The sequence below is a fragment of the Malaclemys terrapin genome, chromosome 15 (assembly GCF_027887155.1).
Source record: "Malaclemys terrapin pileata isolate rMalTer1 chromosome 15, rMalTer1.hap1, whole genome shotgun sequence".
Taxonomy (NCBI): Eukaryota; Metazoa; Chordata; order Testudines; family Emydidae; genus Malaclemys; species Malaclemys terrapin.
Window position 1 is genome coordinate 14764515 of NC_071519.1, and position 15138 is coordinate 14779652.

At 64.8% G+C, this 15138-nt stretch overlaps 1 protein-coding gene across 1 annotated transcript; it reads right to left on the reverse strand.

The window, feature by feature from the left end:
- Positions 1–8388: 8388 nt before the first annotated feature.
- LOC128823375 (uncharacterized) lies at positions 8389–10978 on the reverse strand. Its single transcript, XM_054005621.1, has 3 exons — positions 10944–10978; positions 8515–10764; positions 8389–8404 (listed from the first exon to the last, which is right to left on the reverse strand). The coding sequence occupies exons 2-3, from the start codon at positions 10269–10271 to the stop codon at positions 8389–8391; spliced, it is 1773 nt and encodes a 590-aa protein (XP_053861596.1). The 5' UTR covers positions 10272–10764; positions 10944–10978.
- Positions 10979–15138: the final 4160 nt, after the last annotated feature.

The following is a 15138-nucleotide window of genomic DNA, read 5'->3' on the forward strand; positions in this document are numbered from 1 at the left end:
ACTCCCAGGATGTAATAGCGGAGAGCTTCACAAGCCCACTTCACGGCTAGGGCCTCTTTCTCGACCACCGCATAGTTCTTTTCGCGTGGGAACAGTTTCCGGCTAATGTATAGGACGGGATGTTCCTCGCCCCCTACGTCTTGGGATAAGACCGCCCCGAGTCCCACTTCCGAGGCGTCTGTCTGCAAGACAAATGGCAGGTTAAAATCGGGGCTATACAAGACCGGCTCGCTGCAGAGGCACTTCTTAAGAGTCCGAAAGGCCCTGTCGCACTCGGTAGTCCAGATCACCTGCCGTGGGCTGTCCTTTGTTAGGAGCCCCGTTAAGGGGGCTGCGATTGCCGCGAACTGGGGGATGAACCGCCGATAATATCCGGCCAAGCCTAGGAATTGCCGCACCTGGCGCTTTGTGGTTGGCGGGGGGCAGTTTGCAATTGCCTGGACCTTCCCGATCAGGGGTTTTACCTGCCCATGCCCGATAGCATACCCCAGGTACTTAGTCTCTTGCCAGCCGATGCGGCATTTTTTTGGATTGGCGGTTAAGCCGGCCTCCCGCAGGGATCTCAGGACGGCTGCGACTCTCTCCAGGTGGGTCTCCCATTGCGGACTATAGATGACAACGTCGTCTAAATACGCGGCCGCGTATTCTTGATGGGGCTGGAGGAGGCGGTCCATCAGGCGCTGAAAGGTGGCCGGGGCCCCGTGGAGGCCGAAGGGCATCCTGGTGAACTGATAGAGACCTGTGGGGGTGGCAAAGGCAGTCTTCTCACGGGAGGCGGGCTCTAGGGGGATCTGCCAGTAGCCCTTACTCAGGTCCAGGGTGGTGATGTAGCGGGCCCCTCCCAGGCGGGCCAACAGCTCATCTATCCGAGGCATGGGATAGGCATCAAATTTGGAGATGGCGTTGACGCGGCGGAAGTCAATGCAGAACCGCTGTGACCCGTCGGGTTTAGGCACCAACACCACGGGGCTACGCCACTCGCTCTGGGATGGCTCTATCACCCCTAGATCCAACATCGCCCGCACCTCCTTCTCCACGACCTGTCTCCTATGGTAGGGCAGGGGCCGGGTCGTCCCCCGTATCACCACCCCGGGTTCTGTTTGGATCCGATGGTGTACGAGGGAGGTGTGTCCCGGCTGGTCCGTGAAAGTGTGGGAGAAGGCTTGGAGGAGGCACCGAGTCTGGCGGAGCTGTTCCTCGGTTAAGTTCTCCCCGAGCTGGGGTTCCTCGGTGTCCCCGGAAAGGGGAACCTGGGGTCCCAGTTCCGGTTCGGGCGGGTAGGGGTTGATCAACAGCCCTTCTCGCTCTTTCCAGGGCTTCAGGAGGTTGACGTGGTAGCGTTGGTTCTTCTTCCTCCGGTCCGGCTGATTTATTTCATACGTGACCGGGCCCACTTTCCTGACTACCTCATAGGGCCCCTGCCACCGGGCCAGGATCTTCGACTCACTGGACGGGAGGAGGAGTAATACCCGGTCACCCGGTTGGAAGTCCCGAGTCTGTGCCCCTCGATTATACGTCTGGGCTTGTGTGTCCTGGGCGGCTTTTAAATTTTCCCGTGCCAGATCCCCCGCCTGCCTTAGACGCTCCTGTAGTTGCAGCACATACTGCAGGAGACCCTGGGCCGGGGAAGGAGCCTGTTCCCAGGTCTCCCTCATGAGATCCAGCAGGCCCCGGGGTCGTCGCCCATATAACAATTCAAAAGGGGAGAACTTAGTCGATGCCTGGGGAACCTCTCGTATTGCCAGAAGCAAGGGTGGAAGGAGCTGGTCCCACTGGCGAAGGTCTTCCAGGGGAAACCGACGCAGCATCCCTTTCAGCGTCCGGTTGAACCTTTCCACTAGTCCATCGGTCTGGGGGTGATAGATGGAGGTGCGGAGTTGCTTGACCCCTAGGATCTCACAGACTTGCTTGAGCAGCCGGGATGTAAAATTGGTCCCTTGATCCGTGAGTAGCTCCCGGGGCAGTCCGACGCGGGCGAAGATCTTGACCAGTTCCATAGCAATGGTGCGGGCCGAGATGTTCCGGAGAGGAACGGCTTCAGGGAACCTGGTGGCATAGTCCATCATTACTAAGATGTATTGGAACCCTGCGCTGCTCTTCGGGAGGGGCCCCACCAGGTCCACGGCCACGCGTTCGAAGGGGGTTTCCATAAGAGGCATCGGCACCAAGGGTGCCTTAGGGGTCTGGGCAGGGGCGGCCAACTGGCACTCTGGACATGACTTGCAATAGTCCTTTACGTCTTGATATACCCCGGGCCAGAAGAAACGCCCCAAAATCCTGGCCAGCGTTTTGTCATGCCCGAGGTGCCCTGCCGCCGGGACGTCGTGGGCCAGTTTCATGACCGCCCGGCGGTGACACCGCGGCACGAGAAGCTGTGTCCGGATGTCCCCCGTACGGGGGTCCTTCTCCACGCGGTACAGGCGTTCTTGTCGTAACTCAAAATGCGGCCACTGCGCCGCACGCTGGGGGTCAAGAATAGTCCCGTCTACGGAGGCCAGCTGTTCGTAGGCCCGTCTGAGGGTGGGGTCGGCCCGTTGGTCCCGGCAGAAATCTGTGGGCGCCGAGGAGTCCCCCCCCCGAGGAGGGTCTTCTCGCCCCCCCGGGGGATTGGCGGGGACGGGGTTGTCTATCTCGTCGTCCTCAGTCCCCGGGGACTCCCCTCCCAACGCTGGCGTGGCCTGCGGGTTACCCTCGAGCCGGCGGCGTAAAACGGCGTTAAAGGTGGGCCAGTCCCGCCCCAGGATCACCGGGTATGCCAACCGGGGCGCCAGCCCCACCGTCATCTGCCGGGTGACCCCATCGATGGTTAGTTGGGCCCGCGTGCTGGGGTAGCGTCGCACATCCCCGTGTATACACTGCAGGGGAATCTTCGCCAGGTGGTTGTCCGCTGGTGGGCCGAGGGCCTGGCAGACCAGCGTTTGGCCACAGCCTGAGTCGAGGAGGGCCATCGCTTGGCGGCCGTCAACAGCCACGGGCACGGTGATCTTGGTCCCCTGTGGACGTCGGGCACGGCCTTCTCCTGAATAGACTTGGCCAAATGCACACCCCCGTTCCGGGCACTCCCGCTGCAAATGGCCATACCTTCCGCAGGAGAAGCAGGGTCCCACCGTGGCTCGCTCTAGCTGCGGCCGAGCCCCGGGGTCATCCACGGGGGGGGTCCGACGGTATCCCCCGGCGGGGCCTGCCGGGGTCCGTGTGAGCCTCCCGGAGGGTGCGGCCACCCGAGCCCGGCCCTCCATGCTACGGGCGGGAGCACTCGGGGCTGCCCGGGAGGGCGGCCCCCTCTTTTCTGGGTTGGGGTGCTCCGTGCGAACCGGGACCGCCCGACCAGCGGCCCCCGCCGGGACCTCCGCCGCAAGGAAGTCTTCCATTAACGTGACGGCCGCAGAGACCGTCGTCGGCCGGTGGCGGAGGACCCAGGATCTTCCCCTTGGCGGGAGTACCTGCGTAAATTGCTCCAGAACCACCTGCTCCATCAGTTCCTCCGCTGTCCGGCGCTCAGGTTGTAGCCACTTTCGACAGGTCTCTCGTAGCTCCTGAGCCACCATCCGCGGGCGGGCCCCCGGGGAGTAGGCCAGGCCCCTGAACCGTCGTCGGTAGGTCTCGGGGCTTACGTCCAGGGCGTCCAGAATAGCGGCCTTCACTAGGTTGTAGTCCCTGGCCGCCTCTACCGACAGGCCTCGGTAGACCGTCTGGGCAGTCCCCGTTAGGTAGGGGGCCAGGATGGTGGCCCACTGCTCCGGGACCCAGCCGGCCACAATAGCCACCCTCTCAAAGGTCACGAGGAAAGCCTCGGGGTCATCCTCGGGTCCCATCTTCGTCAACCGTACTGGGGGGCTGGGTCGCGGGGCCCCTGGGGCGACCCCGGACAGGGGTTCCCCCGGGCGGACTAGGGCCGCGGCAAGCTGCTGGATACACTTCTGCTGGAAATCCTGCTGTTGGGTAACCAGGTCCGCGATCAGCTGCCGTTGTTGGGCCCCCAGCTGCTCTATGAGTTGCTGCTGCTGCTGCAGGTGGGCGGCCTGGTACTCCTGCTGGTATCGCACCGGGGCCGCCTGTTGTTGCTCCTGACTCTCGGTCATGCGGGTCAGGAGCTGGGGTAAATCCCCCTCCCTTGCGGGAGGTCTCTCCCCCATTGCCCCCTTCTCACCGGTGTCTAGGGCTCGTGCCCACATGCTAGGCAGGAGGCCCCACGTTGGGCGCCACGTGTAAACGTCCGGTGCGGGGGTCGGGCCCTCTCAGGGGCCGTCGGGGGCCAGGCCGCCTCACTACACGGCCTGGATCGGTCTCAGGGTTCCGCCCCTCTGGCAGGGACTAGGCCAAAGGTACACGGCCTCTGCAATGAGCTCCTGCTCTCCGTCAGGGTCCGGCAGTAACTCAGGCCCGGGCTCCGGTCCTCACTGCCGGAGCTGGGGATTACAAAGTCAGTCAAGCCCCCGCGCTAGCTCAGGGCGGGGCAATAAACAATAGTTCGGGCGCTCAGCTCCGTGGATCCGGAGCTGCGCCCTGACAAACTCAGGACGTCCCAGGCCCTTATTCAGGGGAGGGCAACCCCCAATAGTCCAGGGCGCTCAGAACCTTCCTTCAGGCTGAGCAGTAAAGTCAGGAGTTCAGGCCCGGCCCTCAATCAGGGCGGGGCAGCACACAATAGTCCAGGGGGCTCAGAACCTTCCTTCAGGCTGAGCAGTAAAGTCAGGGGTTCAGGCCCGGCCCTCAATCAGGGCGGGGCAACAAACAATAGTCCAGGGGGCTCAGAACCTTCCTTCAGGCTGAGCAGTAAAGTCAGGGGTTCAGGCCCGGCCCTCAGTCAGGGCGGGGCAGCACACAATAGTCCAGGGGCTCAGGACCTTCCTTCAGGCTGAGCCCAGGCAGGGTTAGTAGCCCCAGGCCCTCAGTCAGGGCGGGGCAACAAACAATAGTTCAGGGGCTCAGGACCTTCCTTCAGGCTGAGCCCAGACAAAGTTAGTAGGCCCAGGCCCTCAGTCAGGGTGGGGCAACAAACAATAGTTCAGGGGTTCGGGTTCAGGTCTGGGTATCAGGAGCTGAGCACGGACAAACTCGGGACGCCCCAGACCCTCAGTCAGGGTGGGGCAACAAGCACTCGTTCAGGGCAGCAAGCAATAGCTCAGTGGCGGTGCCAGAGCGCTGGCTGGAGGGGGAGACTGCCACCCGTTAAGTGGGGTGGCAGGGGGGACACAGGCCCACCCACTCCACTGTGTCCCAGCCCGGGGCCCTAAGAGCGGCAGTCAGTCTGCCGCTGTGTTGGTGGGGTCCTGACCGCAACACACCAACATGGGTTCGCTCTCTGTTGTAGCTAGACTGGGGTCAGCTACCCCCGGGCTGATTTCCATTTCCTCCTCCATTTGTACCTGCTCCCCGCTGGGCTCGGCAACGGGGTCCCACACCATGGGTTCCTCACTTCGCAGAGGGTCGTCCGGGTCGGGTTGCTCCTCCGGTCTCCGGTCAGGGGGGCGCTCGGGCCCCTCCTCGGGGTACCGTGCTCGGGGCAAGGGTGGCCAGTCTACCTCGGGGTACCTTGCTTGGGGAAGGCTTGGCCAATCCGCGTCGGGGTACCTGGCTCTGGGGAGGTCCGGTCGGTCGGTGTCCGGGTATCTGGCTCTGGGGCAGCTCGGTCCGTCCGTGTCCGGGTACCTGGCTCTGGGAAGCCTTGGTCTCGCCGGAGCTCGCACCGGCACGTCTGGCCTCTCCGGCTGCTGGGCTCTAACTGAGGGCTGGGGCCTGGCTCTTATACTTCCTGTCCCGCCCCTTGACTTCCGGGGGGCGGGAACAGGTGGCGGTGGCTCCGCCCACTTGGGTGCCAATTCAGGCTCCTCTCCCTCAGGGGCCGTCGGGGCCCAGGCCGCCTCACTACACGACCCCCCCCCCAAGGCTGGTTCCCGTGCAGCGGGGCCAGCCCATTCCACACCCCCCAACCGGGAAAGGAAATCCGCGTTTGCGTGCTCCTTACCAGCCCGATGGCGGACCGTGAAAGCAAACGGCTGGAGCGCCAGGTACCATCGTTGCAGCCGCATGTTGTGGTCCTTCATGCGGCCTAACCACTGAAGGGCGGAGTGGTCGGTGACTAGGGTGAAGGGGACTCCCAGGATGTAATAGCGGAGAGCTTCACAAGCCCACTTCACGGCTAGGGCCTCTTTCTCGACCACCGCATAGTTCTTTTCGCGTGGGAACAGTTTCCGGCTAATGTATAGGACGGGATGTTCCTCGCCCCCTACGTCTTGGGATAAGACCGCCCCGAGTCCCACTTCCGAGGCGTCTGTCTGCAAGACAAATGGCAGGTTAAAATCGGGGCTATACAAGACCGGCTCGCTGCAGAGGCACTTCTTAAGAGTCCGAAAGGCCCTGTCGCACTCGGTAGTCCAGATCACCTGCCGTGGGCTGTCCTTTGTTAGGAGCCCCGTTAAGGGGGCTGCGATTGCCGCGAACTGGGGGATGAACCGCCGATAATATCCGGCCAAGCCTAGGAATTGCCGCACCTGGCGCTTTGTGGTTGGCGGGGGGCAGTTTGCAATTGCCTGGACCTTCCCGATCAGGGGTTTTACCTGCCCATGCCCGATAGCATACCCCAGGTACTTAGTCTCTTGCCAGCCGATGCGGCATTTTTTTGGATTGGCGGTTAAGCCGGCCTCCCGCAGGGATCTCAGGACGGCTGCGACTCTCTCCAGGTGGGTCTCCCATTGCGGACTATAGATGACAACGTCGTCTAAATACGCGGCCGCGTATTCTTGATGGGGCTGGAGGAGGCGGTCCATCAGGCGCTGAAAGGTGGCCGGGGCCCCGTGGAGGCCGAAGGGCATCCTGGTGAACTGATAGAGACCTGTGGGGGTGGCAAAGGCAGTCTTCTCACGGGAGGCGGGCTCTAGGGGGATCTGCCAGTAGCCCTTACTCAGGTCCAGGGTGGTGATGTAGCGGGCCCCTCCCAGGCGGGCCAACAGCTCATCTATCCGAGGCATGGGATAGGCATCAAATTTGGAGATGGCGTTGACGCGGCGGAAGTCAATGCAGAACCGCTGTGACCCGTCGGGTTTAGGCACCAACACCACGGGGCTACGCCACTCGCTCTGGGATGGCTCTATCACCCCTAGATCCAACATCGCCCGCACCTCCTTCTCCACGACCTGTCTCCTATGGTAGGGCAGGGGCCGGGTCGTCCCCCGTATCACCACCCCGGGTTCTGTTTGGATCCGATGGTGTACGAGGGAGGTGTGTCCCGGCTGGTCCGTGAAAGTGTGGGAGAAGGCTTGGAGGAGGCACCGAGTCTGGCGGAGCTGTTCCTCGGTTAAGTTCTCCCCGAGCTGGGGTTCCTCGGTGTCCCCGGAAAGGGGAACCTGGGGTCCCAGTTCCGGTTCGGGCGGGTAGGGGTTGATCAACAGCCCTTCTCGCTCTTTCCAGGGCTTCAGGAGGTTGACGTGGTAGCGTTGGTTCTTCTTCCTCCGGTCCGGCTGATTTATTTCATACGTGACCGGGCCCACTTTCCTGACTACCTCATAGGGCCCCTGCCACCGGGCCAGGATCTTCGACTCACTGGACGGGAGGAGGAGTAATACCCGGTCACCCGGTTGGAAGTCCCGAGTCTGTGCCCCTCGATTATACGTCTGGGCTTGTGTGTCCTGGGCGGCTTTTAAATTTTCCCGTGCCAGATCCCCCGCCTGCCTTAGACGCTCCTGTAGTTGCAGCACATACTGCAGGAGACCCTGGGCCGGGGAAGGAGCCTGTTCCCAGGTCTCCCTCATGAGATCCAGCAGGCCCCGGGGTCGTCGCCCATATAACAATTCAAAAGGGGAGAACTTAGTCGATGCCTGGGGAACCTCTCGTATTGCCAGAAGCAAGGGTGGAAGGAGCTGGTCCCACTGGCGAAGGTCTTCCGGGGGAAACCGACGCAGCATCCCTTTCAGCGTCCGGTTGAACCTTTCCACTAGTCCATCGGTCTGGGGGTGATAGATGGAGGTGCGGAGTTGCTTGACCCCTAGGATCTCACAGACTTGCTTGAGCAGCCGGGATGTAAAATTGGTCCCTTGATCCGTGAGTAGCTCCCGGGGCAGTCCGACGCGGGCGAAGATCTTGACCAGTTCCATAGCAATGGTGCGGGCCGAGATGTTCCGGAGAGGAACGGCTTCAGGGAACCTGGTGGCATAGTCCATCATTACTAAGATGTATTGGAACCCTGCGCTGCTCTTCGGGAGGGGCCCCACCAGGTCCACGGCCACGCGTTCGAAGGGGGTTTCCATAAGAGGCATCGGCACCAAGGGTGCCTTAGGGGTCTGGGCAGGGGCGGCCAACTGGCACTCTGGACATGACTTGCAATAGTCCTTTACGTCTTGATATACCCCGGGCCAGAAGAAACGCCCCAAAATCCTGGCCAGCGTTTTGTCATGCCCGAGGTGCCCTGCCGCCGGGACGTCGTGGGCCAGTTTCATGACCGCCCGGCGGTGACACCGCGGCACGAGAAGCTGTGTCCGGATGTCCCCCGTACGGGGGTCCTTCTCCACGCGGTACAGGCGTTCTTGTCGTAACTCAAAATGCGGCCACTGCGCCGCACGCTGGGGGTCAAGAATAGTCCCGTCTACGGAGGCCAGCTGTTCGTAGGCCCGTCTGAGGGTGGGGTCGGCCCGTTGGTCCCGGCAGAAATCTGTGGGCGCCGAGGAGTCCCCCCCCCGAGGAGGGTCTTCTCGCCCCCCCGGGGGATTGGCGGGGACGGGGTTGTCTATCTCGTCGTCCTCAGTCCCCGGGGACTCCCCTCCCAACGCTGGCGTGGCCTGCGGGTTACCCTCGAGCCGGCGGCGTAAAACGGCGTTAAAGGTGGGCCAGTCCCGCCCCAGGATCACCGGGTATGCCAACCGGGGCGCCAGCCCCACCGTCATCTGCCGGGTGACCCCATCGATGGTTAGTTGGGCCCGCGTGCTGGGGTAGCGTCGCACATCCCCGTGTATACACTGCAGGGGAATCTTCGCCAGGTGGTTGTCCGCTGGTGGGCCGAGGGCCTGGCAGACCAGCGTTTGGCCACAGCCTGAGTCGAGGAGGGCCATCGCTTGGCGGCCGTCAACAGCCACGGGCACGGTGATCTTGGTCCCCTGTGGACGTCGGGCACGGCCTTCTCCTGAATAGACTTGGCCAAATGCACACCCCCGTTCCGGGCACTCCCGCTGCAAATGGCCATACCTTCCGCAGGAGAAGCAGGGTCCCACCGTGGCTCGCTCTAGCTGCGGCCGAGCCCCGGGGTCATCCACGGGGGGGGTCCGACGGTATCCCCCGGCGGGGCCTGCCGGGGTCCGTGTGAGCCTCCCGGAGGGTGCGGCCACCCGAGCCCGGCCCTCCATGCTACGGGCGGGAGCACTCGGGGCTGCCCGGGAGGGCGGCCCCCTCTTTTCTGGGTTGGGGTGCTCCGTGCGAACCGGGACCGCCCGACCAGCGGCCCCCGCCGGGACCTCCGCCGCAAGGAAGTCTTCCATTAACGTGACGGCCGCAGAGACCGTCGTCGGCCGGTGGCGGAGGACCCAGGATCTTCCCCTTGGCGGGAGTACCTGCGTAAATTGCTCCAGAACCACCTGCTCCATCAGTTCCTCCGCTGTCCGGCGCTCAGGTTGTAGCCACTTTCGACAGGTCTCTCGTAGCTCCTGAGCCACCATCCGCGGGCGGGCCCCCGGGGAGTAGGCCAGGCCCCTGAACCGTCGTCGGTAGGTCTCGGGGCTTACGTCCAGGGCGTCCAGAATAGCGGCCTTCACTAGGTTGTAGTCCCTGGCCGCCTCTACCGACAGGCCTCGGTAGACCGTCTGGGCAGTCCCCGTTAGGTAGGGGGCCAGGATGGTGGCCCACTGCTCCGGGACCCAGCCGGCCACAATAGCCACCCTCTCAAAGGTCACGAGGAAAGCCTCGGGGTCATCCTCGGGTCCCATCTTCGTCAACCGTACTGGGGGGCTGGGTCGCGGGGCCCCTGGGGCGACCCCGGACAGGGGTTCCCCCGGGCGGACTAGGGCCGCGGCAAGCTGCTGGATACACTTCTGCTGGAAATCCTGCTGTTGGGTAACCAGGTCCGCGATCAGCTGCCGTTGTTGGGCCCCCAGCTGCTCTATGAGTTGCTGCTGCTGCTGCAGGTGGGCGGCCTGGTACTCCTGCTGGTATCGCACCGGGGCCGCCTGTTGTTGCTCCTGACTCTCGGTCATGCGGGTCAGGAGCTGGGGTAAATCCCCCTCCCTTGCGGGAGGTCTCTCCCCCATTGCCCCCTTCTCACCGGTGTCTAGGGCTCGTGCCCACATGCTAGGCAGGAGGCCCCACGTTGGGCGCCACGTGTAAACGTCCGGTGCGGGGGTCGGGCCCTCTCAGGGGCCGTCGGGGGCCAGGCCGCCTCACTACACGGCCTGGATCGGTCTCAGGGTTCCGCCCCTCTGGCAGGGACTAGGCCAAAGGTACACGGCCTCTGCAATGAGCTCCTGCTCTCCGTCAGGGTCCGGCAGTAACTCAGGCCCGGGCTCCGGTCCTCACTGCCGGAGCTGGGGATTACAAAGTCAGTCAAGCCCCCGCGCTAGCTCAGGGCGGGGCAATAAACAATAGTTCGGGCGCTCAGCTCCGTGGATCCGGAGCTGCGCCCTGACAAACTCAGGACGTCCCAGGCCCTTATTCAGGGGAGGGCAACCCCCAATAGTCCAGGGCGCTCAGAACCTTCCTTCAGGCTGAGCAGTAAAGTCAGGAGTTCAGGCCCGGCCCTCAATCAGGGCGGGGCAGCACACAATAGTCCAGGGGGCTCAGAACCTTCCTTCAGGCTGAGCAGTAAAGTCAGGGGTTCAGGCCCGGCCCTCAATCAGGGCGGGGCAACAAACAATAGTCCAGGGGGCTCAGAACCTTCCTTCAGGCTGAGCAGTAAAGTCAGGGGTTCAGGCCCGGCCCTCAGTCAGGGCGGGGCAGCACACAATAGTCCAGGGGCTCAGGACCTTCCTTCAGGCTGAGCCCAGGCAGGGTTAGTAGCCCCAGGCCCTCAGTCAGGGCGGGGCAACAAACAATAGTTCAGGGGCTCAGGACCTTCCTTCAGGCTGAGCCCAGACAAAGTTAGTAGGCCCAGGCCCTCAGTCAGGGTGGGGCAACAAACAATAGTTCAGGGGTTCGGGTTCAGGTCTGGGTATCAGGAGCTGAGCACGGACAAACTCGGGACGCCCCAGACCCTCAGTCAGGGTGGGGCAACAAGCACTCGTTCAGGGCAGCAAGCAATAGCTCAGTGGCGGTGCCAGAGCGCTGGCTGGAGGGGGAGACTGCCACCCGTTAAGTGGGGTGGCAGGGGGGACACAGGCCCACCCACTCCACTGTGTCCCAGCCCGGGGCCCTAAGAGCGGCAGTCAGTCTGCCGCTGTGTTGGTGGGGTCCTGACCGCAACACACCAACATGGGTTCGCTCTCTGTTGTAGCTAGACTGGGGTCAGCTACCCCCGGGCTGATTTCCATTTCCTCCTCCATTTGTACCTGCTCCCCGCTGGGCTCGGCAACGGGGTCCCACACCATGGGTTCCTCACTTCGCAGAGGGTCGTCCGGGTCGGGTTGCTCCTCCGGTCTCCGGTCAGGGGGGCGCTCGGGCCCCTCCTCGGGGTACCGTGCTCGGGGCAAGGGTGGCCAGTCTACCTCGGGGTACCTTGCTTGGGGAAGGCTTGGCCAATCCGCGTCGGGGTACCTGGCTCTGGGGAGGTCCGGTCGGTCGGTGTCCGGGTATCTGGCTCTGGGGCAGCTCGGTCCGTCCGTGTCCGGGTACCTGGCTCTGGGAAGCCTTGGTCTCGCCGGAGCTCGCACCGGCACGTCTGGCCTCTCCGGCTGCTGGGCTCTAACTGAGGGCTGGGGCCTGGCTCTTATACTTCCTGTCCCGCCCCTTGACTTCCGGGGGGCGGGAACAGGTGGCGGTGGCTCCGCCCACTTGGGTGCCAATTCAGGCTCCTCTCCCTCAGGGGCCGTCGGGAGCCGGCTGGAGTTTTCTGTGCTCCCTTCTCCCTCCGTCCTCCCTGGCCCCTTTCTGCTGCTGCTGTTGCTGCTTTTGCTGCCGCTGCTGCTGCTGCGTGCGTGAGTGAGGAGTGCGGAGGGGGGGGCCTTGCCGGCCTGCCCCCCCCTCGCCCTCGCCTCCGGAGGGAGAAGCATCGGCCCCCCAACGCCAACACCGATACCATCTGGGGGCCCACCCGCCTGCTTGCTTGCCTGCCTGGCCGGTTGCCCGGCCGGCTGACTGCCGCTCGCTGCTGCTGCTGTTCCTGTGTGGGAGCCGCTGCCTCCGTCGCGGAGTGCGAAGAGACTGCGTCCCTGGTTCGGGAGATTGTGGAGGGGATTGTTTGAGGACTGTGTTTTGAGTGACTTTGCCATCTTTGCTCCTGGGGTGGTGGTGCCCCCAGTCGCGTTAGGAGTGTGGACGGTACTGAGCCTCTCGTTTGTAATTCCTCGGACTGGAAGCCGTCGCTTGCCAGGAAGCTCCGAGGTCGACTTGGGATCCTGCTGTCCCGTCCCCCGTAGCGGACTGTTGAAGGGGGTGCGGGGGGGGTGCGGTGCCCCCCCCTTCGTTCATCTACTCCCCCTCTACCACCACCCCCACCGCCGACAGCTGCCGACAACCCCTCCACCGCCCCGCGTGCCACCTGGACCTGCTTTTCGCCCCTCGGCAGGGCTGTTTGCTCCCCCCGCCATTTCCATCGTCCGGGACTGTTTACTTGCAGCAGTGAACGGCGGAGCCTGCGCTTCGCGAACGCTGTGGGTGCACCTTTTCCTTCGCCCTGGACTTCTCCTGCCCCCCAACTACGTTTCGCTGGTGGGGTCCCCTCCCTGTAGCCCCCTTTGTATTAGTTGGCCCTACCCTACCCCCCTCCTTTTGAGCCCCTTCGGTTTATTTTGTTTGGTGCCCATTCCCCCCCCCCTCGGTTCCTAGCCTGCTGGCTGTGTTCCCGGCCCTGTCCTTGGGCTGCGGCTGGCTGGAGTTTTTCCTCCTACCCCTCCTTGTCCTTGGGCTGCAGCTGGCTGGACATTCCATTCTGTTTCCGAGCCGCTGCTCCGGTGCACCCCCCCCCTTCGCCCCCCCCGCGCGCGCTTGTGCCCCCTTTTTGTTGCCCCCTCCCCTTTTGCACTGTTCACCCCCCCCCTTTGTGTTGTCTTTTGCCTAGAGGGGAGGAGCGGCTGCAGGTTGTGATGGCGGGGGACTCTGCCCCTGCCCCTGCCCCTGCCCCTGCCCCTGCCCCTGCCCCGTCGTCCCCGCCCACCCCAGTGGCCGGCCCCTCGGCTGGCCCTGTCCCGGATACCGCTGCTGCCACGGCTGCCCCCTCCACCGGCAGGAAGGGCCAAGGGAGGAAGAAGGGCAAGGGCCCCGCCCGTGGAGCCAGACCTCCTGCGGGCAGGGCTACGGTCCCCGCTGCGGCCCCAACACCGGCCGCGGCCCCTCCCTCTCCTGCCGTCCCTTCCACCAGCTCTGGTGGCGCTCCACCTCCGGCCCCCAGAGCATACGCCCAGGTGGCCGCCGCCTCTTTGCGTGCCGCCCCGTCGTCCGCCCCGACCGCCGCCTTTGGGCCTGTCCCTGGTGACCACGGCCCCTTCCCCTCGCTGACTAGGAGGCATGGCGTCCGTTGCCATTTGGTGCCTGCCTCGCCCCACATTGAGACCTATGTGCGGGCCTTGGCGAGGGTGGTGGGGCCTACGGCCATCGTGGCGGCCTCCAAGATGTACGGGAAGGCCGTGTTCTTCCTGGCGTCGGTGGCCGCTGCGCAGGAGGCGGTGGAACGAGGCCTGGCGGTGGGAGGCGTGTTTGTGCCCTTGGAACCCCTGGAGGACCTGGGCGTACGGGTGCTCTTGACCTCCGTCCCGCCCTACCTCCCCAACGCCGCCCTGTTGCCGGCCCTCTCCACCCTGGGGAAGCCCATTTCCATTCTGAGCTCTCTCTCATTGGGCTGTAAGGACCCTGCCCTCCGGCACATCCTGTCTTTCCGCCGGCAGGTCCAGCTTCAGCTGCCACCGGCGGCGGGTGCCGGAGTGGCGCTCGAGGGGTCCTTCCTGGTGCCCTACCGGGGGGTCCATTATCGGGTCCACTATTCGACGGGGGAGGCCCGGTGCTTCCTCTGCCGGGCGCCGGGGCATGTCCGGAGGGACTGTCCCCTGGCCCGGCCTGGAGGGGCGTCCGAGACCCCCGGGGCCCGGGAGGGTGCCGGCCCTGTCATCGCCGGCAACCCTGGCGGTTCGGACACTGCTGCTGCCGCCGCCCCTCCTCCTTCTGCCGCGGTTCCCGCTCTGGCCGCGGAGACGGCCGGGCGGGCGGGCCTTGCCGTCGCCGACCCTGGATCGGCGGGGCATGTGGAGGAGAGGGCGGAGCGGCTTCCGCCGGCCGCGGGGAAGGGCCCGCCCCAGGGGGAGGTTTCCCTCGCCCCTGCTGTCCCTCCGACCCTGCCGCCCCGAGCCCCGGAGCCATCGCCCTTGCCCTCTGGCCCTGCCCCTGCTGACCGGCCCTCCACCTCCTCTTCCACCTCGGGGGGCTGGGTGACCGTCCGGGGGAAGCGCGGTGCCCGCAGGTCGCGGGCTCTCTCCCTCCCCTCTGATGAGGAGGGAGAGCAGGCCCCCCGAAAGATGCCGCGGGGGGCCGACGTTGTTAGTTCTGTTTCCGCGCCCCCGGACGGTGCCCAGCAGGAGGTGCCGGCCATGGAGACCGTGGATGCCGTGGCAGTGGCTGGGGAAACTTCTGTCCCCTTTGTTGAGCCCACACCTGAGGAGGCTTCCGTAGCGGTTCTCCCGGCCCTTGCTCCATCCGTGCCCCCCGCCGCCGCCGCCGATGCCGGGGCGGCCTTTGTCTCCGTGACTGGCGGGGAGGTCGCCGGGGCCGAGGGGACCGCTTTCGCCTCCATTTTCGATGAGATCGAGGCCCTGGGTCTGACCCCGGTTACCCAAGGGGAGGACGACCCTCTGCCAGCGGGCCCCGATCCGGGTGCTGGCTTAGTCCCGCCCCCTTCTCCTGCTCCCGGTTCCTCGCCCCACTCTGCCGCTCCCGACTTAGTCCTGGGAGAACCCTTAGCCCTACCCGCCAGCCCGGCCGCGACTACCATCTCGTGCACGGCCGCCGAGCCCCTCGGGGCGACGGCCGTTGCTGAGCGGCCGGTTCCTATCCCCGATCCTGCCCCTTCCATCGTTC